Raw genomic sequence first — 26305 nt, 5'->3', positions numbered from 1 at the left:
TGGAAGCAAGCAACGTCTTGGCATGGAGGCCTGAAGCACATCCCTGGAGTTGCCACAGATGAGCACCAAGATGTTATCTTTCCATGCAAGATTACTTTTATTACACATTACAGTGATGTACAGCAGGAAACTTCATTCTTCTAATGGACCGCATTGATAGGGATACAGAGAAGAGATTCACATGCTTTGCCGTTTTAAAAAGCTGTCACAATTTCCTTTTAGGGATACGTTACTTTACTCTGGTTAGTAGCAGCCCTCTCACCTCTGATTCAGAAGTCTGGGGGCTAATTTTCCACTTCAGGGACTGGAACACATCCCCTGACTGGCATTCTCCGTACAATGCTGAGGGCGTGCTGTAATGTTGGAGGTGCCACCTTTCAGATGAGATGTAAAAACCAGGCCCCACCTGCCCTCTTAACTGGACGTTAACTATCCCAGGATACTACTCTGAACAGCGGCAGGGAAGCTCTCCCTAGTGTTCTAGCCAGTATTTAATCTTCAATTATATAATAAACAGATGATCTGTTCTAGCCACTGCTGTAAGGCAGGAAACAAATTTGCTCTTTGTGGTATGTTACTGTGCAGAGATTGACTGTCACGTTTCCTTCATTACAACAATTGTGACTACATTTCAAAGTACTTCCTTGGCTGTAAGGTTGTAAGGCGCTTTGGAACATCCTAAGGTCACTAAAGGTACTATATAAATGCAAGCTCTTTCTAGTGTATATGGAAGCTTTTATTTGAAATCCTAGATGTTATAAGAACTGTTTCCCTGATGTTTGATCCTCAGGTGATATCATAGAATAGAATCCCTGCAGTGCAGAAGGAGGCCATTCGGCCCATCGAGTCTGCACCGACCACAATCCCACCCAGGCCCTACCCCCACATATTTTACCCGCTAATCCCTCTAACCTACGCATCTCAGGACTCTAAGGGGCAATTTTTAACCTGGCCAATCAACCTAACCTGCACATCTTTGGACTGTGGGAGGAAACCGGAGCACCCGGAGGAAACCCACGCAGACACGAGGAGAATGTGCAAACTCCACACAGACAGTGACCCAAGCCGGGAATCGAACCCGGGACCCTGGAGCTGTGAAGCAGCAGTGCTAACCACTGTGCTACCGTGCCGTGGTGGCACAGTGGTTGGCACTGCTGCCTCACAACGCCAGGGACCTTTGCTGTACTGGAAGCAATGATAGAAGGCACACTTTGGCACAGCTCTGCCCACAGTGTTGGGATGGGCGAGACTGGTGAAAGAGGGTGACCAAGCTCTCTGAGTGGGTCAACCGAAACATCCCTTTAACTTGAAATCTCAACAGCGCCGTCCCAAAATCAAAAGCTTTGACGTTTTTGGCACTTAAAGTGTGCTCCTGTTTCTTAGGAGGTCAAGCCTGTCATGGATTGAGACCCATGGGGTAAGATCAGTACTCTGTAAGATTTACATGGCAAACTGCAGTACTCGAGCCACTTGCCAATTGACTATTCTTTACCTTCGTAACAGGTGTAGCTCCATCAATCTAACTTTGTAACATTGAAAACAGCAGTAAAGACAGCCTAATTCAGAGACTGTAAATTAGTGTCTGCTCTATCTCCCTTTAAAGCAACGGATCTGACTTGGATTGAATATAAAACAGGCATCTGCCTTGTATCAATCAAAGCGTGAAAAGGTTGATTGCTACAAGTTATCTAAAAAAGGGGCAGAAATTAGATGACTACACCATCATTTTTGCTTCTAAACCAGCTCTGACAGGAGCATTAAAACTCATAGGTTCCATTTCACAGGGGAGGGACATTTGCGACTCTTCCATACATTCAGTGCCTCATATTAGTTCTTCCCAATCGGGCATCAATGTTCAAAAAAAATAATAATCTGCAATCGCTGCGTTTCGACACTTGAAGTACGAGTTGGGAAAGTGGTTTCACTTTTCACTCTGGAAGCTGACAAGCATGACTAGAGGGGGAATAAAATAACATTCAGTTCACATAAATATCAAGCAGCCTGCCCGAGACTGATGGGACCAGAATGCGTTCTCAGCCATCATTCCCCAGACAGGCCCAAGGACACCCATAACTTATTTTACAATCATTTAGTTTCAGCTGAACTGGAAAAGTGACAACTTATCTCTGCTGACAAGATGCCATCTCAAACCTTACAATTAACTGTACACGATTAACGGCCCGCTCCGTCATTATCTTCTATCATGATCAACTGTGTGTGCAGCCCTCCATGCCAGGAGGCCATTAGGACTATGCAAGTATCCAAATATGTAGTTGGAAATCTGGTCAAAGCAGCAAGTGCCACTCCTGAGCATCTAAGCACTGTAATAAACCGTAATAATAAAAGTTATCGAGTGGGAACTGGATGGTGCAGCAGTTTAGCAAACTGACCTTTCACCTCAAGGACACAATTGAGATCAAAGTCCCTTATTACCTGGCCCTAAGGTTCCTCAGTGAACTGAATTGGAGCAGTTTTAACCCAATTCCGACTAGATTTGGGTTTTGTACATAGTGCAAATCTATTCCCGGTTATACGAATGCCTGGCTTTTCCATTGGCAATCACGGTCAGAGGGAAAGGAAATTTATGTCACGCTGGCCCAATCGTTACCTATCTGAACATGCAACAGTTTTGAAGGAGGCAAAATTTTCGAGATCCAGACAGTCTGATCTAGGAATGCTTGTCACAAACTGGAAGACATTAAAAATGTGTGGAGCAATCACATGTCCAGAACAAATGGCTCCCATTTCACAAACACAACTGGTTCTACAGGCATGGCGACCTTTAGATAGATCTGCACTGTTGCTGGTACCGTGACCAAAGCAGGTGGCACCTGTAGGTGCTAGACTCACCCACACTCCAGCCATTATAACCAAAAGTTGCATCGGAAAACCTTTCATTGTTCTGAGCACAACTGCCATTTAACAAAAATTTATCACATTAACTTGCCAGGTGATGTTTGATCAAGATACACATTTAGTTTTGGTAACCCTATACTGTGAAGGTATCGATACAAACAGTGTCACAGAATAGTTATGGTGCATAAGTAGGCCATTTGGCCCATCGTGTCTGCGCTGGCTCTCCAAACAAGCATCATGACTTACTGCCACTCCGCTGCCTGTTCCTTGTACCCTTGCATTTTGTTTCTATTCGAGTAATCATCTAAAGCTCCCTTGAATGCCTGAATTGAACCTGCCTCCTTCTAGGCAGTGCACTCCAGACCCTAATCACTCGCTGTGTGAAAAAGCTTTTTCTCACATCACATTTGCTTCTTTTGAAAATCACTTTAAATCTGTGCCTTCTCGTTCTCGATCCCTTTACAAGGTGGAACAGTTTCTCCCCATTTACTCTGTCCAGCCCTTCTCGGGATTTTGAACATCTCTATCAAATCTTCTCTCCCAAGGATAACAGTCCCAACCTCTAAAATCTATCCTCATTACTGAAGTTTCTCATCCTTGGAACTATTCTTGTATACCTCTTCTGCACTCTCTCCAACACGTTCACATCCTTCCTTTGGTGTGGCATCCAGAACTGTACACAATATTCCAGTAATCATTAGAAGCTGATCCACAATATGAACTGTACCAGAATTATGCAGAACATTGCCCCAAGTTGTTGCCAGTCTTAGCAATGGGCTGCTTAGGTTTTCTGCTTCATTAGCTATGGTATAACAATCATAGAACGTCACTTAGCAGAACATAACTAACTAGCGTGTATGTGTTCTCATTAAGAACTCTCAGGCATTTTGGAAATGCACCAGGTCATTTTACGGTATCACAAAGCACGCTTACTCAAAATGTTTAATTTAGCTCCTTAAAAAATTATTTCATGGAATGTGGGCATCGTGGGCAAAGGCAACATAGGTTGCCCATCTCTAATTGCGACTGAGAAGGTGGTGGTAAGCCACCTTCTTGAACCGCTACAGTCCACCCACAATGCTGTTAGGGAGGAAGTTCCAGGATTTTAACCCAGCGAGTGATGGAATGGATGATACATTTCCAAGTCAGGATGATTTTACTTTGGAGGGGATCTTGCAGTTGGTGATGCTCCCATGAATCTAGGTCCTTCTAGGTGGTATAGGTCATAGGTTTAGAAGGTGCGGTCAAAGGAGCACTGGTGATGTGCTGCAGTGTGCATTGTTTAAGATACACATTGCTGCCACTGTGCATTGCTGGTGACAGGAGTCAATGTTTAAGGTGCCGATCAAGCAAGCTGCTTTGTCCTGGTCGAGTTTCTTGAGTGTTGTTGGAGCTGCACTCATCCAGGCAAAAGGAGAGTATTCCATCACACTCCTGACTCATACCTTGTAGATGAGGGACTGGCTTTGGGGAGTCAGACCACAGAATTCCCACCCTCTGACCTGCTCTTGTAGCCAAAGTATTTAGATCACAGAATCATACAATCCTTACAATGAAGAAGGAAGCCATTTGGCCCATCGAACCTGCACCAACTCTCTGACAAAGGATCCCACCCATACCCTTTCCCATATCCCCACATATTTCCCCTGCTAATCCCCCTGACATACACATCTTTGGACACTAAAGGATAATTTAGCATGGCCAATCCAACCTGCACATCTTTGGACTGTGGGAGGAAACCCACGCAGACACAGAGAGAAGGTGCAAACTACACAAAGACAGTCACCCGAGGTTGGAATTGAACCTGGGTCCCTGGTGCTGTGAGGCAGCAACATGACTTGTGCAGTTCAATTTCTGGCCAATGGTAACCCCCAGGATTTAATGGTGGGGGAATTCAGTGGTGGCATTGCTGTTGAATAATAATAAAGGGAAAATACTGCAGATGCTGGAATCTGAAACAAAAACAGAAAGCACCAGAGAAACTCAGCCGGTCTGACAGCAACTGTGGAGAGAGAACAGAGCTAACGTTTCGAGTCTGGATGACACTTAGTCAGAGCTGAAGCCAAAGAAAATCAGACATGGGGGGGACAGTAATTGTACGAAAGGAATTTAAATGGTGATGATAAAGGCTGAAAATGGTGCTAAGAGCATCCATTAAGGGATCAGAACGTGTAAACGACAGAATCAAGATACAGATTGTGAGGTGTTCCTATGTTTTGCTGGAGAGCTGATGGCTGAATTTGTAAGATTTTGCACTATTAAACTCATTAAATATGTAGCATGTGGAATCTCGCGATGGAACGGGCAGAACGTGGCCTGCCCCACCATTACCTCATTGGCTCCAGTGCACTCTTTAAATGGCACCCAGACAACCACTGATTCTTTTGCCCTGCTCCTTGATTCAGGGGAGCAAGATTCCAAACTAACCTCCTTACAGCCTTACATTTTTGGCCTAGAATCATAGAATTCCTACATTGCAGAAGGAGGCCATTCAGCCCATCGAGCCTGCACTAACAACAATTCCATCCAGACCCTATCCCAGTAACCCTAGATATTTACCCTGCTAATCCCTCTGACACAAAGGGACAATTTGGCATGGCCAATCAACCTAACCTACACATCTTTAGACTGAGAGAGAAAATCGGAGCACCGGAGGAAACCCACAAGGGGAGAATGCGCAAACTCCACACAGACAGTCACCCAAGGCCGGAATTGAACCAGGTCCCTGGCACTGTGAGGCAGCAGCGCTAACTACTGTGCCACCGTGCCGTCCCTATTTGGCCTCCCTCCAAATCTCACTCCCCCACCCACCACAATTCCCGCAGCTGACAGGAGCGGAAGATTCCACCCTTAAATTTTGCATCTGTACAGGACAACAATGTAATTAATTCCCAGAACCTGGCATTGTTTATAAAGTGGACTGTGGCCAATGGGGGAAAAGCCTGTGTAACTACCGCCAGAATGGTGACTATTATGTTGCCGTTAATCGGCAATTTTCAATTGATATGGGAAATGAGGTAATGGGAGACAACCGCATTCGTGTTTTCCTCCGCAGCCTCCAGGATAGTGTGACAATTCGAGGCAATATTGTCCACCTTCAACAACCACGTTAATAAAAGCTTCAAATACCTCAAGCCAAACCTTGGGAAACTTTTGATCAGTTCAATAACATTGTTGCATTTTAAGTAGCTTGACCTCCCAAGGCTGCAACCTGTAATTTTTGGGCCTTGAATTTCTTGCATGCTTCGAATCAAAGACACCCGCAAAGACATTCTGCAGTCAGGTCCTGTTTCAGGCTCAGACACAATGGGATCCTTTATCCACAGGTTGCAGCTGCACCAACCACTCTTTCTGTCTGAATTATACATCGATACGATGATTGCACATCCTGGAACACTACTGCCTGCCGACAACCATTAACGAGTGACAATCGCAGTCAGCAAACTTTCTTAAACAATCACTTGCAAAACAACACCTAGAATTCAGCATCGTTTTGTTTGTATCTGCTTTCAACTACTCATTAAAACAAGTCTTGACTAGATGGTTAAAAAAAAACCTTGGTGGAGTTATCGAGTCCCCACGATGTGAGAGAGATCAATCGGGCTCATTAAACAGACATGGTCATTAATACTGCTTACTGGCAGAGTGGAGTTACTGAACTGGACAGTTTGAGGGAAACCAATCAACTTCAATAGAGATAGTTAGCAACACAGGCTGCTGGATGGGGAGAAGTCACTGAGTCTGACAGCCTGAGGGAGCTGTGTTAGCTCGAGTAGGGATTATAGAGTGCTAAACTGGGCAAAGACTGCTCATCCATGGTGTAAAATCCTCAATGGGCAGCGAAGATTCATACTGACGGTATGTAGCCAGACAAAGTTACCCATGAAACTGGCACTGAAAATGTGGGAATTGAATGTAGAAAGGATGGGCTGGGACAGGGGAATAAGGAAGTTGCTGAATGACAGGAAGCAATAGATATTTGTTAGGCTGCCGGTAGGAAATAATAATCCAATGCCCAGAGATTAATGCAGAGTGTTTCTCCTAATCCACATAGTGCTTCAGATTCAAGAGCCCAACAATAATGAATGCTTTTTTGGAAATGAATCTTACTGGACTCCAAATGTTAACTCTGTTTTTCTCTCTCGTCAGATGCTGCCAGACCTGCTGAGCTATCCTCGCACTTTCTGTTTTCATTTCACAATGTGGAGATGCCGGCGTTGGACTGGGGTAAACACAGTAAGAAGTTTAACAACACCAGGTTAAAGTCCAACAGGTTTATTTGGTAGCAAAAGCCACACAAGCTTTCGGAGCCCCAAGCCCCTTCTTCAGGTGAGTGGCTCACACCTGAAGAAGGGGCTTGGGGCTCCGAAAGCTTGTGTGGCTTTTGCTACCAAATAAACCTGTTGGACTTTAACCTGGTGTTGTTAAACTTCTTACTTCATTTCACAAACCAGGAGAGGTTGTTGATTCAGAAACCGTCATGGAATTAGCGAAAGAATAAAATAAAATCTGCAGTCACTGGTTTGAACATGCTAACTACTCTTTGGATTCTGCTGAATTCCCACTGAATTTTTTACCAACCACTTTATATTATTGACTTCTAGATTAGGATCTCCTGCACAAGTGTAAACAAACATTCCCTCCGTATCTACCTTATCAATCTTTGTCATAATTTTAAAGACCTCTATTAAATCACCCCTTAGCCTTCCTGTTCTGTCTGACAGTCATAATAGCTCAGTTATTGTAACTTTCCCATAAATCCAGTTTGCATCTTCAATAGATTTTTTTTCTCCTCTCGGGTGATGTGGGCATCGCTGGCTGGGCCAGCATTTGCTGCCCATCCCTAATTGTCCTTGAACTGAGCAGCTTGCTAGGTCATTTCAGAGGGTAGTTAAGATCTGGAGCCACGTGTAGGCCAGACCAGGTAAGAACCAGGATTTCCTTCCCCAAAGACATTAGTGAACCAGATGGGTTTTACAACAATCAATGATGGCTTCAGGGGTAACCATTATCGAGACTAGCTTTCAGTTCCAGCTGCTATATTTGCTTTTGTAATTTGGAGACCAGAACCATCCACAGTACTCCAAGTGTGATTTAACCATCATCATGCTGTATGCTCTGTTCTCCTGTAGAGGACAGATGTTTCTCTTCTCATGGTGTTAAACTATCACTAAATAGTTAGCAATTTCAGTCTCCTTTTCATCGGGTGTTTGAAATTTATGTTGGATGGACAGGATGGAGGCCTCCCACTGCTCACTGAGAGATTTCTTTTTGGCTTTACACAGTCTCAACCTGACTCCAAATGGACTTGGGCCACAGCAGAAGCTGTCCCGAGAACAATGGTGACACCAAAAGAATGGTGGTGTGAAATGAGATTGAAAAGGCCAATGGTGGTGCAGTGAAGGAGTACCCTCTTTTGGGGTGGTGGGGTCCCCTTGTGCCCATTGGAGATAATACAGACAAGGGCATCCCCCCCCCAGTCCCGGCCTCCCACTCCCCTCATTCCCTCGCTGGGTCTGCCAGCCAGCCTCTGCTGATATCCTGCACCTGCCTCTAGTCCAGTTTACATAGCCTCCTCTTTTTTTGCTCTGACAGTAGCCCCAGCGATGCCCACTACTGGAACCTGGCGCTGCTGGGACTCAGTGCTACCCAGCCAATCAGATTGGCTGAAAACTTCCTGATGGGGGTGGAAGCCTCACCCATAATAGCAAAGTTAAATAGTACAGTGAAAAACAAAGTACTCAGGATTAATCTAAAATAACAGAAAAGGCTGCAAATTCTCAGCAGGTCTGCCAGCATCCATGAAGAGAGAAACAGAGAACAGTCCCATTGTCACTTAGCATCGTTATTGTCTTGCCAGCGTAGGGAATTAGAGAACCTAGGTTCAAATCTCATTCCAAATCCGAGTTCAGTTTTTTTTAAATTCTGGAAAGAAAAGGCTGGTCTTGGTCAAAGTGATAGTGAGGTTTTTTGATTGTTCTAATAACTCAACAAGTTTCACATATGGTTGTGAGGGACCTTGGCATCCTTACCCAGTCTTGCCTCTACCTGACTCCAGGCCAACATCAAGGCACTTAGCTGGCCCACCACACCACCTTCTCAGACCAGCTTTGGGGGGAGGGGTTTGCAAAAGGCACTACAGAAAGGCAAGGGTATCTTTTTGCTTTAATTAGGAATGCACAATAAATGCTGGCCTTGTCAGCGACACCCACATCCTGTGAAGTAATTTGAAAGAAAGAATAAACAAGGATGAAAGTTGATGAAAATAACAGGCAGCAGACCAGCTGTCTATAAAGCCAGTTTAAGACTAATGTAAATTATTGATAGCACTTCTAATTACTGCTAGTGTGGGAGCAAATCAATAAGCACGCAGGCTTTAGCTGCAAAGGCGCAGGAATTTGGAGCCACAGAGATTACACAATATATATTCTTTGCGAATGTTCAAAACTTGGTGGCAGTCATGTGATGTCATATAAGTTCAAGCCCAATGTCAGAATCTTGATGCTGTGGTGATGGCACACACAATGACCACTGCAAAATGGGAAGGTCTCTCAACTTGGAATGTCGAGACTACAGAATATAACAAACGACATATGGCTGACAGTGAGTTTCAGGCAGTAATTCATTTTCACAGCTTATGTCATCATTAGAGGTGCTTGATTGAATTACTGCCTCGCACCACCCTGCCAGACAGCAGTTATCGGATATTTGTTACTGCGCATGGTGTGTCTGAAGCACCCTTGCCGCAATCATTGGCCCTGTGTATGAATATTCTTGTTTAAAGTTAGCACAAGGAAGATTTTGCATTACAGCAGTCAGCCCATGCTTTGCAGATGCCTGTTTGTTGAATAAATCGCATGGCACAGCACTGAGCCACAGAGTAGAAGGGTTCTGGGTCAGCTTCTTAGCACGGGCAAGATTAGTAATTGGGAGTAGAGGGCTGGGGTTGTCGGGGATGGGGGGCTGGTGTGGAAATGAGTGAATCAGCCAGTGTATCTATTACTAATTGCTAATCATTGATCAAAACTGGCCATGTTAAACATTGTGGAAAGAAACAAGGGTTACATTTATATAGCTACATTCCCGACCTCCCAAGCACCAACGGGAAAAGACAGTAAAAACTGGGAAGTAAGAGCACTGAGCTAAACGGGTCTTGCATACCTTAAAATGGAATGCCAATTTGGACCTTATTTCTGAGATTTTATATTTTTTCCATTGGGAGTCAATGAAATGTTTTTAAAGGGTGGTCACTGCTGTCATTTGGAAACGTAACAGCCAATTTGCACACAGCAAGCTGCCACAAACAGCAGTGATGATGATAACAAAGAACAAAGAACAGTACAGCACAGGAAACAGGCCCTTCGGCCCTCCAAGCCTGTGCCGCTCCTTGGTCCAACTAGACCAATCGTTTGTATCCCTCCATTCCCAGGCTGCTCATGTGACTATCCAGGTAAGTCTTAAACGATGTCAGCGTGCCTGCCTCTACCACCCTACTTGGCAGCGCATTCCAGGCCCCCACCACCCTCTGTGTAAAAAACGTCCCTCTGATATCTGAGTTATACTTCGCCCCTCTCACCTTGAGCCCGTGACCCCTCGTGATGCCCAGATAATCTCTTTCAGTGATTCTGGTTGAGGAATAAATATTGGACTTTAACCTGGTGTTGTGAGACTTCTTACTGTGAATAAATATTGACCAGGGCACCCTCCTCAGTCTCCAACTCGTGCCATGAGACCTTTTACATCCAAATGAGGCACAGCGGGTTCTTGGTTTAACATCTCATCCAAAAGATGGCACCTCCAACAGTGCAGCACTCTCTTAGAACTGTATTACAGTCCCAGTCTAGATTGTGGGCTCATGTTTTCGGAGCAGCAGGGCTTGAATGGCACTCGGAGGCGAGAGTGCTACGATTGAGCTGCGTGGCTTCATTTGTAAATGCTGCTGTTGTTTTCATTGGCTGTAAAACACTTTGGGAGATCTTGAGGTTGTGAAGGACACGACAGAAATGAAAGTCATTCTATTAGTTTGAAAACTGCTGAATATTTGAGTTCGGGGCAGGGGAGCTAGAGGAACAGAGAAAATTAATACCTTCAAGTAGGAACGATTTTTAAAATTTAAATATCAAACGGTATGGGTGTTCAGAATAAACAACTTTTTCATTTTTAATCTTTTATATTCTCAAAATATACCATTGGGTTTGGGAAAATACATCTGGAATTTTAGTGCGAGTCCTGTGGTCTAAATGTTTCATAGATCACAGAATAGAATCATAGACTCATGCAGCGCAGAAGAGGCCATTCGGCCCATCAAGTCCACACCAACACATTAGAAACACCTGAATTCTCACCTAATCCCATCTGCCAGCACTTGGCCCATAGCCCTGAATGTTATGATGTGCCAAGTGCTCATCCAGATACCTTTTAAAGGATGTGAGGCAACCCGCCTCTACTATCCTCCCAGGCAGCGCATTCCAGACCATCATCACCCTCTGGGTAAAAACGTTTTTCCTCACATCCTCCCCTAAACCTCCTGCCCCTCACCTTAAACTTTTGTCTCCTTGTGACTGACCCTTCAACTAAGGAGAATAGCTGCTCCCTATCCACCCTGTCCGTGTCCCTCATAATCTTGTACACCTTGATCAGGTCGCCCATCAGTCTTCTCTACTCCAGCGAAAACAACCTCTCTTCATAATTTAAATGTTCCATCCCAGGCAGCATTCAGATGAATCTCCTCTGCAACCCTCCAGTTCAATCACAACATTCCGAGAATGTGGCAACCAGAACTGCATACTGTACTCTAACTCTGGCCTCACCAAAGCTTTATACAACTCCAACATGACCTCCCTGCTTTTGTAATCTATGCCTCGATTGATAAAGGCAAGTGTCCCATGTGCCTTTTTCACCACCCTACTAACATGCCCTTCCACCTTCAGAGATCTGTGGACAAACACGCCAAGATCCCTTTGTTCCACAGAACTTCCTAGTGTCCTACCATTCATTGAGTACTTTCTTGTCAAATTACTCCTTCCGAAGTGTATCACCTCACACTTTTCAGCATTAAATTACATCTGCCACTTATCTGTCCATTTGACCATTCCACCTATATCTTCTTGTAGTCCAAGACACTACGCCTCACTGTTAACCACCTATCCAACCTTTGTGTCATCCGCAGACTTACTAATCCTACCCCCCACATAATCATCAATGTCATTTACATCAATGACAAATGATAGGGGGCCCAACACAGATCCCTGCAGTATGCTTCCAGTCACTAAAGCAGCCTTCTGTCATCATCCTCTGTCTTCTACAACTGAGCCTATTTTGAATCCACTTGATCAAATTACCTGTATCCCATGTGAATTTACCTTTTTTTTAAACAAGTCTCCCATGGGGGACCTTGTCAAAGGCTTTGCTGAAAACCATATAAATTAAATCGACTGCACTGCGTAAGAACATAAGAACATGGAGCAGGAGTAGGCCATTTGGCCCCTCGAGCCTGCTCTGCCATTCAATAAGATCATGGCTGATCTTTTCGTGGACTCAGCTCCACTTATCTGCCCTCATTTACACACCTGGTCACCTCCTCAAAAAATTCAATCAAATTTGTAGGCATGACCTCCCTCTGACGAAGCCATGCTGACTATCCCTGATCAAGCTTTGCCTCTCCAAGTAGAGATAGATGCTCTCCTTCAGAAGTTTCTCTAATAGTTTCCCTGGCTAGCTCCGGTTTAAACTCCCACACACAAAAATAATTTCCACCAGAAGGACTACCATAACCAATGGAAGTCATGAAAGGTGGACATCTTGTGTACAGGCCAGTGCTGGCAAAAACCTGTTTCAGTAGGACGTGTCAGGCCAAGGAGGTAGTATTCAATGGCAGTTCTGGAAATTCCAGCAGTAGGCCCAAGGTCAGTCTGAGGGAGGGGGCAGGAGCATGTGGAATTAGAAGCGGGAACAAGAGTACAAATTTTATTTGAATGGCAATCTGACATTATCATCACAGTTTGGATCATGTTATCATGCCGTCTCGTTCATGGGTTTAGTTAAAAGACCAAAGTGAGATACTTCACCTGGTCAAGATTTTTCCTGTAGTAGTTTCCTTTTAAAAGCTGAAGAAAATTGTCTGGCTCTGCCTGGTGTTTGAGCAGGTTTTGTTGAGGGCATAAACAGCCCACATTATTGTCTGAATATCTGAATCGATCAATCTATTGATTGCCAGAAATAAGGGAAGCACAATTTGACAAACAGAACAATAAAGCTTATTATCCAAGTGGTGAGAGATTGCAGAGCTCTGAGGTGCAGGGGGAGTTGAGGGTCCTAATGCATGAATCGCAAAAGTCTAGGATACAGGTACAACAAGGTACAACAAGTAATTAGGAAAGCTAACAGAATATTATTGTTTGTTGTGAGGGGAATTGCTTACAAAAGTAGGACGGTTATGCTTCAGTTGTACAGGGGATTGGTGAGACCACATCTGGAATATTGTGTAAAGTATTGGTCTCCTTATTTAGATAGATACCCTACAGTGCAGAAAGAGGCCCTTCGGCCCATCGAGTACGCACCAACCACAATCCCACCCAGGCCCTATCCCCATATCCCTACATCTTTTACCCACTAATCCCTCTAACCTACACATCTCATGACACTAAGGGGCAATTTTAGCATGGCCAATCAACCTAACCCGCACATCTTTGGACTGTGGGAGGAAACCGGAGCACCCGGAGGAAACCCACGCAGACACGAGGATAATGTGCAAACTCCACACAGACAGTGACCCAAGCCGGGAATCGAACCCAGGTCGCTGGAGCTGTGAAGCAGTAGTGCTAACCACTGTGCTACCGTGCCGCCCAAAGAAAGATGTAAATGCGTTAGAGGCAGCTCAGAGAAAGTTCACTGGTCTAATACCAGGAATGGATGCATTGTCATACGAGGAAAGATTGGAGAGGTTAGGTTTGTATTCACTAAGCTTAGAAGAGTTAAAGGTGACTTCATCAAAACCTTTAAGATCTTGAGGAGTATTGGCAAAGTGGATGTGGAGAGGATGCTTCCTCTTGTTGGAGAGTCTCAAACTAGAAGGCCACTGTTTAAAAATAAAGGGAGACAGAGATGAGGAGAATCTTTTTCTCTCAGAGAGTCATGAGTCTTTGGAACTCTCTTCCTCAAAAGGCAGTGGAAGCAGAGTCTTTGAATACTTTTAAGGCAGAGTTGGATAGATTATTGATTAACAAGGGGGTGAAAAGTTATCTGGGATAGGAGGGAGTGTGGAGTTCAGATTACAATCAGATCAGCCATTATCTCATTGAATGGCAGAGCAGGCTTGAGGGACCAAGTGGGCTTCTCCTGCTCCTAATTCATACATACATATGTATGTTCAGAGAAAGAGTAGACATGGAAAGATACCTAGTGGAGGAAAAATAAATCTTGATAATCAGAGCTGTGAAAAAACCCCAATCCAGACAGCTAGCAGAGACATCAGCACTGCCCCTGCGAAGGTAGTACTGCAGGACTCTGAAATTCATGCCAGTAGGTTTTTTTTCTGCATTTGTTAAAGAGAGAGTTATTGTTGCGCTAACAGAGGCATCTATAATGGTGGCACAATTTAAATGGTGACCAGAGCAGGGAGTCATTGGCGCAAATCATATGTCATCATCACCGTACCTGGGGCGCAAGGTGCAAAGGAACATTGACCTCCCTCTGCTGTTAATTTGTTTGATCTTATGCCTGTGAAGATGTGGGAGCTGCCAGGGGTGAGTATTAGACAGCTCTCCTACCACTTTTAGGATAGCGTGGTGCTGCCGTGATTATCTTGCGGCCATTACTAATGTTTCGGAGTGTGTGGGGGAGGGAGAGAGGGATGGAGGATACGCGTGCAATGGGATATTTTAAAATATAAAAGACAGAAATTGGAAAAATTGTCCTTTCTGGACAAAAGCACACCATATGTTTATTTAAATATAAAAATAATTCCTGCTTTAAACTGTTTGTCTTTTTGCATCTCCAGATCCTCCTCCCAATCCTGCCAAAGAGACGCAACAGAGCTTGACCTAAACAAACAACTGCAGTTCCATAGTGCCTTTCTGGTTGTGGGTTCAACTCCCCCTGTGCGTCGTGAGCACAAATATCAATGCTAATACTGCAGTGCAGTACTGAGGCAGTGCTGCACTGTCAGAGATACTGTCTTTTGGATGAGATATTAGACAGATGACCAATCTGTCCTCTCAGGTAGGCATGGAAGATCCCATGGCACCATTTTGAAAAAGGGCCAGGGGCTCTCCTCCAGGTCCTGGCCAAAAGTTATCCCTCAACCAACATCAGTGGAACAGATTATTTGGTAATCATCAGCTTGCTGTTTGTGGGAGCTTGCTGTGCGTCCGACATTACAACAATGACTACACTTCAACAAAGTACTTAAAACAGCTTTAAAATGGTTAGAGATGTCCGGTGGTCATGAAAGGTGCTATATAAATACAAGTCCCTGTTCTCTCAACTAATATCACTAAAACAAATTGCCCAGCGATCATCACATTGCTGTTTGTGGGAGCTTGCTGTGTACAATTCAGTTGCTGCAATTCCTACTTTACAACAGTGACTATACTTCAAAAACTGACTTAATTGGTTCTAAAATGCTTTTAGACATCCTGAGGTTGTGAATGGTACAACAGAAATACAAATTATTTCAATATATAAAGGGGTCAGTGAACCAGAAATCAAACAACATTCCTGCCACACAAGTGCTAGGTAATAAACATCTTCAACAAAAGATAATCTACCTCCCCTTTACATTCAATGACATTACCATTGCAAAATTCCCCCACAATCAATATCCTGGGGGTCACCACTGATCAGAAACTCAACCGGATCATCTATATAAATACCATGGCAACAAGAGCAGGTCAGAGGCTGGGAATTCTATGGTGTGTACCCATAACCTGACTCCCCAAAGTCTGTACACAAGACACAAGTCAAGAGTGTGATGGAAACACTCTTCACTCTCCACTTGCTTGGATGAGTGCAGCTCCAAGGAGTTTGACATCATCCAGGATAAAACAGCCCCGCTTGATTGGCATCCCATCCACCACCTTAAACATCCACTCCCTCCACCACCGACGCACAGTGGCAGCAGTGTGTACCGCCTACAAGATGCACTGCAGCAATTCACCAAACCTCCTTCGACAGTCCCATCAAAACCTGCAAACTCTACCACCTAGAAGGGCAAGGGTATCAGACATATGGGAACAGCACCACGTGCAAGATCCCCTCCTTGTCAAAGAGAATAGTCCCAAAGAGAATGGAGGGAGGAGGGGGGAGGATCCCCATCGTTCTTATGGCTCTCTGATGTTTCTCCTGGGATTGCTCGCAATCCTGACCTAAAGATTAGTCTGGAATTGCTGGGACTCCAGGGCTATCGGGATGGTTAGAAACCGGAGGCTGCAGTGACTTTCCCCACCCGCGTCCCCTTCCACTGAAGTGAAGAGGTAAGCTTTACTTGTGCCTTGTGCAGGCTCGAGGGACCAAATAAGCTACTTCTGCTCCTATTTTGTATGTTCAGAATGGACAGTGAAAAAAACAGCTGGAAGCAGCTTTTATTCAAACTTTAATGGAAGCACATTACAGCATCCCAGTTCTAGAGCACAACATTGTAGGCAGGGATTGGGGGGGGGGTGCTGGTGAGAGTATAACTGTGATCCCAACTGATAACCTCCCTCAGAATTGAGTACTTACAACACCAAAACAATCCATTTGACCTAACAGGTCTATACCATTGTTTATGCTCCACGCAAACCTCCTCTCGTTACTCATCGAACTCGATCAGCCTTCTATTCCTTTCTCCCTCCTATGATTCTCTGGCTTCCCCTTTAAATGCATCTATGAAAGAGATGAGGGGTACTGAAGTTCACCAGTGACTACAGTCCTATAAGCACAATTTACTGCATATGGAGCTATCAGAGACTGGAAATAATAACTGAAGATTAAACTCAATCTCTCTCAGCCTTGGCACATAAGAACAATCCATCATTACTGCTTCATCCAGATCATTAAAGACTAAATGCGACTATAACCATAATGGTTGCAAGAAAATCAACAGACAAGTATCACTAGCTGTAGTTGTTAAACACCGCACGATGAAATCAAACTGCTTGTTCACTTAGGGACGAAACAAAATCTCTTTCGGAAATTGTTATAAGTTGATGCGCTCAGTCTGTGTGACACCATTAGCATGATAAACAGTTGAGCGTGTATCGGAGCCTGAGCCTTGGATCGAAGCGACTTGTGATAAATCTACTCCAGCAGTTACTGGAGGCAGGAGCTTAGCTCTTGGCCCCATTTTCTCACAGTTTAACTAGCACCTCTTACTCCCCTGCTCTGCCTCCTACAGTGCAATCTATCTAATGATACAAGGCACCTCTTTAAACAGCCAAGACCCAGGGGATCCCCAATAGCTGGTTAATAAGGACAGTTAAAAAGTCCCAGCGTATAAAATGCCGACTAAATCTGGGAGCTACTCAAAGGCTCCCAGACACTAATGAAGACACAGTATTTTTTTAAACTGTGTCAGGCTGCCATGAGATCTAAGAAACAATTCCCCTGCTAGAAGCTGTTAGTGCTGCTAAATGCTCCAAGTTCCCGCCTCGAAATCATCCCACTGATTACCGGGGACACCGATTGCCCACACAAAACCAAGATGCCAACAGTATCAAAAGCACAGAGGCAAATAATACATCCCTTCAGAAGCGACGTTGTAACAAGGAAAATCTTCATCACTTTACAGCTTCAAGCTATACCTTCCCTCCGCCTGTGTTTATCTCAGTCTGTGTTCAAACTCATTCCAATCAATGTCAATCTTTATATTTTCTAAGTACAGTATTTACATATTATGGAGCTTGTTTTCGACTGACAAGCTCACTTCTCAATAGCTTCATCAGTTTATTGTAACCCGGGAGCAAATTTAGCTTAGTGAACAGTTTAAATTTGCCTAAATTTTTAGTGCAAACCTCAGGTTATGTGGCGCATCCTGCCACCCACCACCACCCATCCCCGCGCCTCCAAATCTGAGAAATTTGTGACGTTACACTCCTAGGGTGGGATTTTCCAGTCCCGTCTGCCCCGAGACTGGAAATTCCCGCCCGAGGTCAATGGACCTTTCAACGGTCTGTCAAATTTTCCAGTCTCGCCCTCAACGATTCCTGCAGTGGACGGAACCGGAAAATTTACCTCCTAGTGTTCAGAGAGAGACAAAGCAACTCCATCAAATTCTGCAAACAATGATATTGTTATTAACATGTCAGAAACCAGGTTCTGCATCAACACAGATTTCCATTTGTTGTTGGGGGTCATGGTACAGATACACACTCTCAAAACCAGTCACCTCAGGACAGCGGATTTGCATTTTGCCCGATTTCGGGGCAGGCGCTTTCGGGGGTTCAGGCTAATCCAGGTCGGATGAGGTTAAGGGTCACTTGGAATAGACCGACTTGCAAACGACGATGGGTGATAAGTCCAGCACTATGTGGCACCGAACCGAATTGTCCAGGTTAGTTCATTTTAATTGAGTGAAATCAAAAAGAAAGATGGCACATTCTAACCATGTCCTGTTTTCAGGCAACTCCAGCTTTTAGACCGGCAGTTAGGAGAGAATGTACCCGTAATGCGGAAGCTGACAGTATATCTCTGGTCCTGCACTGCACTCTATAGGCATTCTGCAGGCAGTATAAACGCCCCTTTCTTTTACAGACTGCCTGTGATATCCATGGTTCCTTGCATCATGAACAAATTAAATTGGTTACGGTTGGAGGTTACAGTAGCTTTGTAACTACCAGAATGTAAATTCATCTGCAGTCAATGAGCATGATCTGTGTTCAATAATTCAGTAACACAAATGTATATTTTTTAAGCTGCTGACACTTCCAATGACTGATAAATGCATTTCCTTTAGAAAGATATTAGCGCCTTTCCTTCACATTCTTTCCAATTAAACCAAAATGAAAGTATATGCAACATCAATACGTAATTTCTCTTTCAGTTTGATATAAGGCCAGAGGAGTCTTGCCCAGTGTTAGTAATATAGACTCACCGGTCCTTACTTATTGCAATCAATAAGGGATGAAGGCACATACCACTTCCTATTCTCCATTATCCAACCCCCAACCCCCCCAAACAACTCCCATTTTACGCATGGATTCTCACCTCGTGATTCCATCTTTTAGTTGCCAATAATAAGAAATGCTGTGGAAAATCTTGGAATTTCACCGAAATGTTAAGAATAATTGGGTGACTGCAATGAAGCCCTCAGCGCGGTACACAAATGTAACTATCAGCAGAAGTTCTGACAACGGCTACGAGTCTCGGAAGACAGCAGTGATGCTTATGAAACAATTCTGGTCAATTCTGATCCTATAGCATTTCGACTCCAAAGATGTGCAGGTTAGGTTGACTGGCCATGGTAAATTGCCCTTCAGTGTCAGGGGGATTAAACAGGGTAAATACATGGGATGACAGGGAAAAGGTGGGATTGTTGTAGTTGCAGGCTCAAATGGCCTCCTACTGCACTGTAGGGACTCTATGATTCTATGACTGAAGGCATTTAGAGATGCAAGGACTGATTAGGGACAGTCAGCATGGCTTTGTGAGTGGAAAATCATGTCTCACAAATTTGATTGAGTTTTTTGAAGGGATAACAAAGAAGATAGATGAGGGCAGTGCAGTTGATGTTGTCTACATGGACTTTAACAAGGCCTTTGACAAGGTACTGCATGGTAGGTTGTTGCACAAGGTTAAATCTCACGGGATCCAGGGTGAGGTAGTGAAATGAATACAAAACTGGCTTGATGACAGAAGCCAGAGGGTAGTTGTAGAGAGTTGTTTTTCAAACTGGAGACCTGTGGCCAGAGGTGTGCCTCAGGGATCGGTGCTGGGTCCACTGTTACTTGTCATTTATATTTGGATGAGAATATAGGAGGCATGATTAGTAAGTTTGCAGATGACACCAAGATTGGTAGCATAGTGGACAGTGAAGAAGGTTATCTTGGATTGCAACGGGATCTTGATCAATTGGGCCAGTGGGCTGACGAATGGCAGATGCAGTTTAATTTAGATAAATGAGAGGTGATGCATTTTGGTAGATTGAACCAGGACAGGACTTACTCAATTAATGGTAGGATGTTGGGGAGAGTTCCAAAACAAAGAGATCTAGGGGTACAGGTTCATAGCTCCTTGAAAGTGGAGTCACAGGTGGACAAAGTGGTGAAAAATGCATTCAGCGTGCCTGGTTTCATTGGTCAGAACATTGAATACAGGAGTTGGGACATTTGTTGAAGTTGTACAAGACATTGGTAAGGCCACACTTGGAATACTGTGTACAGTTCTGGTCATCCTATTATAGAAAGGATATTATTAAACTAGAAAGAGTGCAGAACAGATTTATTAGGATGCTACCGGGACTTGATGGTTTGAGTTATAAGGAGAGGCTTGATAGATTGGGACTTTTTTCTCTGGAGCGTAGAAGGCTGAGGGGTGATCTTATAGCGGTATGTTGTGTGTGTGTATGTTATGTGTGTGTGTATGTTGTGTGTGTGTATGTTGTGTGTGTGTATGTTGTGTGTGTGTGTGTGAGTGTGAGTGAGTGTGTGTGTGTGTGTGTGTGAGTGAGAGTGTGTGTGTGTGTGTGTATGGTGTGTGAGAGCGTGTGTTCAAGAGTGTTTGCGTTTGTATATGTTTGTGTGTGTGCGTGTGATGGGCGGCACGGTAGCACAGTGGTTAGCACTGCTGCTTCACAGCTCCAGGGACCTGGGTTCGATTCCCGGCTTGGGTCACTGTCTGTGTGGAGTTTACACATTCTCCCCGTGTCTGCGTGGGTTTCCTCCAGGTGCTCCGGTTTCCTCCCACAGTCCAAAGATGTGCGGGTTATGTTGATTGGCCATGCTAAAATTGCCCCTTAGTGTCCTGAGATGCGTAGGTTAGAGGGATTAGTGGGTAAAATATGTAGGGATATGGGGATAGGGCCTGGTGGGATTGTGGTTGGTGCAGGCTCGATGGGCCGAATGGCCTCTCTCAGTATTGTAGGGTTTCTATGATTCTAGGTCTATAAAATAATGAGGGGCATAGATCAGGTAGAAAGTCAATATCTTTTCCCAAAGGTAGGGAAGTCTAAAACTAGAGGGCACAGGTTTAAGATGAGAGGGGAGAGATACAAAGAGAGTGGCAATTTTTTCATAGAGGGTGAGAGTTTCTGGAACAAGCTGCCAGAGGTAGTAGTAAAGGCAGGTACAATTTTGTCTTTTAAAAAGCGTTTAGACAGTTACATGGGTAAGATGGGTATAGAGGAATATGGACCAAATGCGGGCAATTGGGACTAGCTTAGGGGTTTAAAAAAAAGAGCTGCATGGACAAGTTGGGCCAAAGGACCGGTTTCCATGCTGTAAACCTCTATGACTCTATAAGTGGGCCAATAAGTCACTCAAGCCTCTTCCGGCATTTAATTAGATCATGACTGATGTGTATCTTGGGAGTGAGGTCTTGGGAGGTCTGAAGGAGGGAAAATGAGGGCATGGGCAAGGAGCTGAATAGGCGGTGAGTGAGTGAGTAGCTGATTCACAGGGGGTGTTGTGGGGAGAAGGTGCATGGTGGTAGGTAGACTCCACTGTTAACCACTGACCTACGTCAGAAATGAACAGGGAGACAATATGGAGGGCAGCATCGGAATCATTTTGGGAGGGGCCCAGGCAGCGCAAATTTGTACAGTGGAAGTTTAAACTTCACATTCCGAAGGGCTCCAATGCACAACAGTGGCGAACGTCTCAACGTTCAGTGCTGTTGGTATCGGAAGATCTGGCTCAGTTACTTTTCACTGTATGGAAAGCAGAAAAAAACACACACAGTGAAACAGAAATACAGACGCACTGATTGTAAAAATATTGGAGTCAGCAGTTACTTCCTTGGAAAGATGCAGCAATTATATTACAATTATTAATTCATTATTATGAAAACACCAATGATCTAACTGACACTGGATGAATGATGGATGGTTCAGCCACATCAATACACCTCAATTCCCCAAATAAATTTGAAACAGTAAACCACAACTTCACACTGTGACACCGTGAGGCTACAACTGTCAGCAATGGGTCAGTTTGGAGAGAATCTTTTGTTGGAAAACATGCAGGTTTGTCAGTTGTTGAGAGTATTTGGCCAGTATGATTTCTCTACACTGCTAGTGTTCATTATCTGGACTTGTATACAACCAGCTTAGGTAAGATGTCGAAATGGTGGGGTGAGTGGGCGTCTATAAGCACTCATTGGAAAAGGTGCAGGAAGGAGTGGAAATGCTGGGGCCAATCACATTCCTTTGATCTCTCGAGTCTGGTTTGTATTCAGCTGAGATTCACTGAAAAGGAGACTGCTCCATTTCCCCCTCTTGATTGTTGAGAGATCTCAAGGAAAGCAAGTTGGGACAAATTTAATTGAACTGATCCAAATTAATGTTTTAATTGGAGAAGCCTTGGATGCCTGGTGTGTGACAAGGCAATGTGGCATTGGTTGTAATGATGTGGAGATGCCGGCGTTGAACTGGGGTAAACACAGTAAGAAGTTTAACAACACCAGGTTAAAGTCCAACAGGTTTATTTGGTAGCAAAAGCCACACAAGCTTTCGGAGCTGCAAGCCCCTTCTTCAGGTGAGTGGGAATTCTGTTCACAAACACAAACTGTTTGTGAACAGAATTCCCACTCACCTGAAGAAGGGGCTTGCAGCTCCGAAAGCTTGTGTGGCTTTTGTTACCAAATAAACCTGTTGGACTTTAACCTGGTGTTGTTAAACTTCTTACTGCATTGGTTGTAGCAGGACATACCTAATGTTAGGGAAAGGAAAGGAGAGTGGAAGGAGGGAAGCGAGGTGGGGGTGGTGGGGGTGAGCTGTTCCAACTGCACGATATTGTCACACCAGAGAAAAGAAGCAATGCTTGCACTTCTATCACGCCTGTCATCGTTTCAGGATGTGTGAAAACACTTCACAGTCAGTGGAGTGCTTTTTGAAATGCTGTCACTTTTGTATTTTAAAAGTGTGAGGTGATTCACTTTGGAAGGAGTAACAGGATTTCAGAGTACTGGGCTAATGGTAAGATACTTGGTAGTGTGGATGAGCTGAGAGATCTCGGTGTCCATGTGCATAGATCCCTGAAAGTTGGCACCCAGGTTGATAGGGTTGTTAAGAAGGCGTACGGAGTGTTAGCTTTTATTGGTAGAGGGATTGAGTTTCGGAGCTAGGAGGTCATGTTGCAGCTGTACAAAACTCTGGTGCGGCCGCATTTGGAGTATTGCGTACAGTTCTGGTCACCGCATTATAGGAAGGATGTGGATGCATTGGAAAGGGTGCAGAGGAGATTTACTAGGATGTTGCCTGGTATGGTGGGAAGGTCTTAGGAGGAAAGGCTGAGGGACTTGAGATTGTTTTCGTTAGAGAGAAGAAGGTTAAGAGGTGACTTAATAGAGGCATACAAGATGATCAGAGGATTAGATAGGGTGGATAGTGAAAGCCTTTTTCGTCGGATGGTGGTAGCTAGCATGAGGGGACATAGCTTTAAATTGAGGGGTGATAGATATAGGACAGATGTCAGCGGTAGGTTCTTCACTCAGAGAGTGGTAAGGGCGTGGAATGTCTTGCCTGCAGCAGTAGTGGACTCGCCAACATTAAGGGCATTTAAATGGTTATTGGATAAACATATGGATGATACTGGAATAGTGTAGGATAGATGGGCTTTATATTGGTTTCACAGGTTGGCGCAACATCGAGGGCCGAAGGGCCTGTATTGCGCTGTAATATTCTATGTTCTCTTTACAAAAAGAGGCAGCCATTTGTGCACAGCAAGCTCCCACAATCAGCCATGCAGCAATGATTAAATAAATTCCTGACAGTGACTGAGAAATAAATATTGACCGGGACAATAAGTAGAACTTGTCAGCTCTTCTTCGAAATAGTGCCACAGGATTTTTTACGTTCACCTGAGAGCGCAAACAGGGCCTCTGCCTAATGGCGCATCTGAAAGATGGCACTTCTGACAGTGCAGCACTCCTTCAGTACTGCCTAGGATTTTGTGCTCAATGGGGTGGGACTTCTGGCCACTGCCCTGTGAGGTTGGAGTGCTCCCCAGCTGATGCACAGAGCACGATTAACCTAAAAAAACTGAAGAATAATTCTTTGAAATAAATTTCCTATCAACAGATTTGCAACAATAATTTGCTTCCAATATTTTGTAAGTGATTATTTTTAAACAGGCAAATGTTCTTATCTCAGCCAAGTTCTTGAATGTCTGAGATGTGTGTTTTACTGAGTAAATTATATCCACAGAGATATGATTTACTCCTCTGCACTTTGTATCAGTACACCAAATGGATGTCATAACCAGGGAAACGTGCATTATTAAACAGTGTGCTACTTCTCAAGTCAGTAATGGTGAGGGAAATCAGGATTTCCTTGAGTTCTGGACCTCTGGAAATTGAAGTATTTTAAAAAGAGAATTGCTCTCATCCACGTCACCACAGTCTCTTTGCAAACCAGGAACCTAATCTTCAAACGGTAATTCTATCCCGCACAATACCGCATCTCTCTGGGAACTAACAAAAGCATCAGGGGAGAGGAGAATCATGGAAGAATCATAGAATCTCTACAATGCAAAAGGCGGCCATTCGGCCCATCGACTCTGCATCGACCACAATCCTACCCAGGCACTAACCCCATAATGGATGATATTGGAATAGTGTCGGTTAGAGGGGCTTTAGATTGGTTTCACTGGTCGGCGCAACATCGAGGGCCGAAGGGCCTGTACTGCGCTGTAATGCTCTATGTTCTATAACCCCACGTATTTACCCTTCTAATCCCCTGACACTAAGGGGCAATTTAGCATGGTCAATCAACCTAACCCGCACATCTTTGGATTGTGGGAGGAAACCGGAGCACCCGGAAGAAACCCATGCAGACACGGGGAGAATGTGCAAACTTTACACAAGACAGTCACCTGAGGCTGGAATTGAACCCCGTCCCTGGCGGTGTGTGGCAGAAGTGCTAACCACTGTGCCACCGTGCCGCCCGAGAAGAGAAGAGTTTTTTTTTAAAAACGATGCAGGATATGATCCAGAAGGCACTGCCTGAAAGGATGATGGAATCAGATTCAATCGTAACTTTCAAAAGGGAACTGGATAAATATTTGAAGGGGGTAAATCTGGAGGGCTATTAGGAAGGAGCAGGCTAGTGGGACTAATTACATAACAGTTTCAAAGAGTTGGCACCTGCATGATAGGTTGAATGGCCTTTCCCTGTGCAGTATGAGTTTGTGTGATTGGAACAACTGTTTGCCAACTATAAACCTGAATCTGAATGTTCCTTCTAATTCTGATTCTCAGATTGTCCCTATCACTCTCACCTATAGCAGCACATCTATAAGCCCCTCTGCTTCACGTTGTGGTTCTATATAGTACTAAATGGTCTCTTCAATCATCAGTCAATTTTGGAAGGACAGACTTGATCATTGTGTTGCTAAATGTCCATTTGAACTGTAAAAAAGCAATTGTTTCAGGGATGCTTACCATTATGCTTCACAAATACAGCAAGTTATAAATCCAGTAGGCTTGGCAAATTAAAGCTAGTATCATAAACACACAGCTTCAACGCTGCATTTTAGAACTGAGTCCACCATCACAAAGGTCTGGCCTTTACAATCAAGTCTCTCATTCCCTCCCAGACAATCAGGAGCAAGGTGATGTCACTTACCACTGCTGATGCCAGAGTTAGCAATTACCGTGGCTTCACTCCACTGGTCCGCACTGGAGACGGAGTACGAGCGTTGGTGCATACCCTCAGGGCGGCTGTTGAAGGAGACCAGACTGATTCCACTTGCCATCTGTGTTGCTGAGCCCGTAGGAGTTACATTACCTGAGAATGGAAAGAAGAGGTGCTCAGTCATTGTGAACATTCACTGGTGTAGTGCGTAGCGTTCACAAAGACCGTTACACCATTCTGTTACCAGCACATTGCTATCCAACAACAACAATATGCTCAGTGTAGGAGCGGATTGAACAGTAGAAAGACTCAGCATTTACCCTCTGCAAAGCTCTGCTGCCCAGATCCTAACTCACACCAAATCTCAGTCACTCATTACCCTTGCAGTCACTAGTTTACATTGGCTCCTAGACCCCATCGATTCTCCTCGTCGATTCTAATATTCTCAACTTTTATCTCAAATCCTTCCGAGGCCCCCAGCCCCTCGCACCACCCCTCCACTTCTGGAACCTCCTCCAGCGAGGGATCTCTGCACTCCACCAATTCTGGTCTTTTGCATGTCTCCAATTGTAATCATTTGTGGCCTGGTCTTCAGCTGTTAAGGTCAAACACTCTCAAATTCCTTTCTTAAAACTCTCTTTCTTACTTTAAGGCCCTCCTTAAAATATGACAAGATAATTGAAC

General features: G+C 44.4%; 1 protein-coding gene across 5 annotated transcripts in view; it reads right to left on the bottom strand.

Moving 5' to 3' along the window:
- The window catches only part of agap1 (ArfGAP with GTPase domain, ankyrin repeat and PH domain 1), a 698786-nt gene that overhangs the window by 153295 nt on the left and 519186 nt on the right, over positions 1 to 26305 (bottom strand). For all 5 annotated transcript variants that reach the window (XM_078228959.1, XM_078228960.1, XM_078228957.1 and 2 more), the window contains one exon: positions 25613 to 25774. In XM_078228959.1, the coding sequence (XP_078085085.1) occupies positions 25613 to 25774 (162 nt within the window). The remainder of the gene's footprint in view (positions 1 to 25612; positions 25775 to 26305) is intronic.

The sequence above is a fragment of the Mustelus asterias genome, chromosome 14, assembly GCF_964213995.1.
Source record: "Mustelus asterias chromosome 14, sMusAst1.hap1.1, whole genome shotgun sequence".
Lineage (NCBI taxonomy): Eukaryota > Metazoa > Chordata > Chondrichthyes > Carcharhiniformes > Triakidae > Mustelus > Mustelus asterias.
The sequence above is the reverse complement of the archived record's forward strand: the minus strand, read 5'-3'. Positions and strand labels throughout refer to the sequence as shown.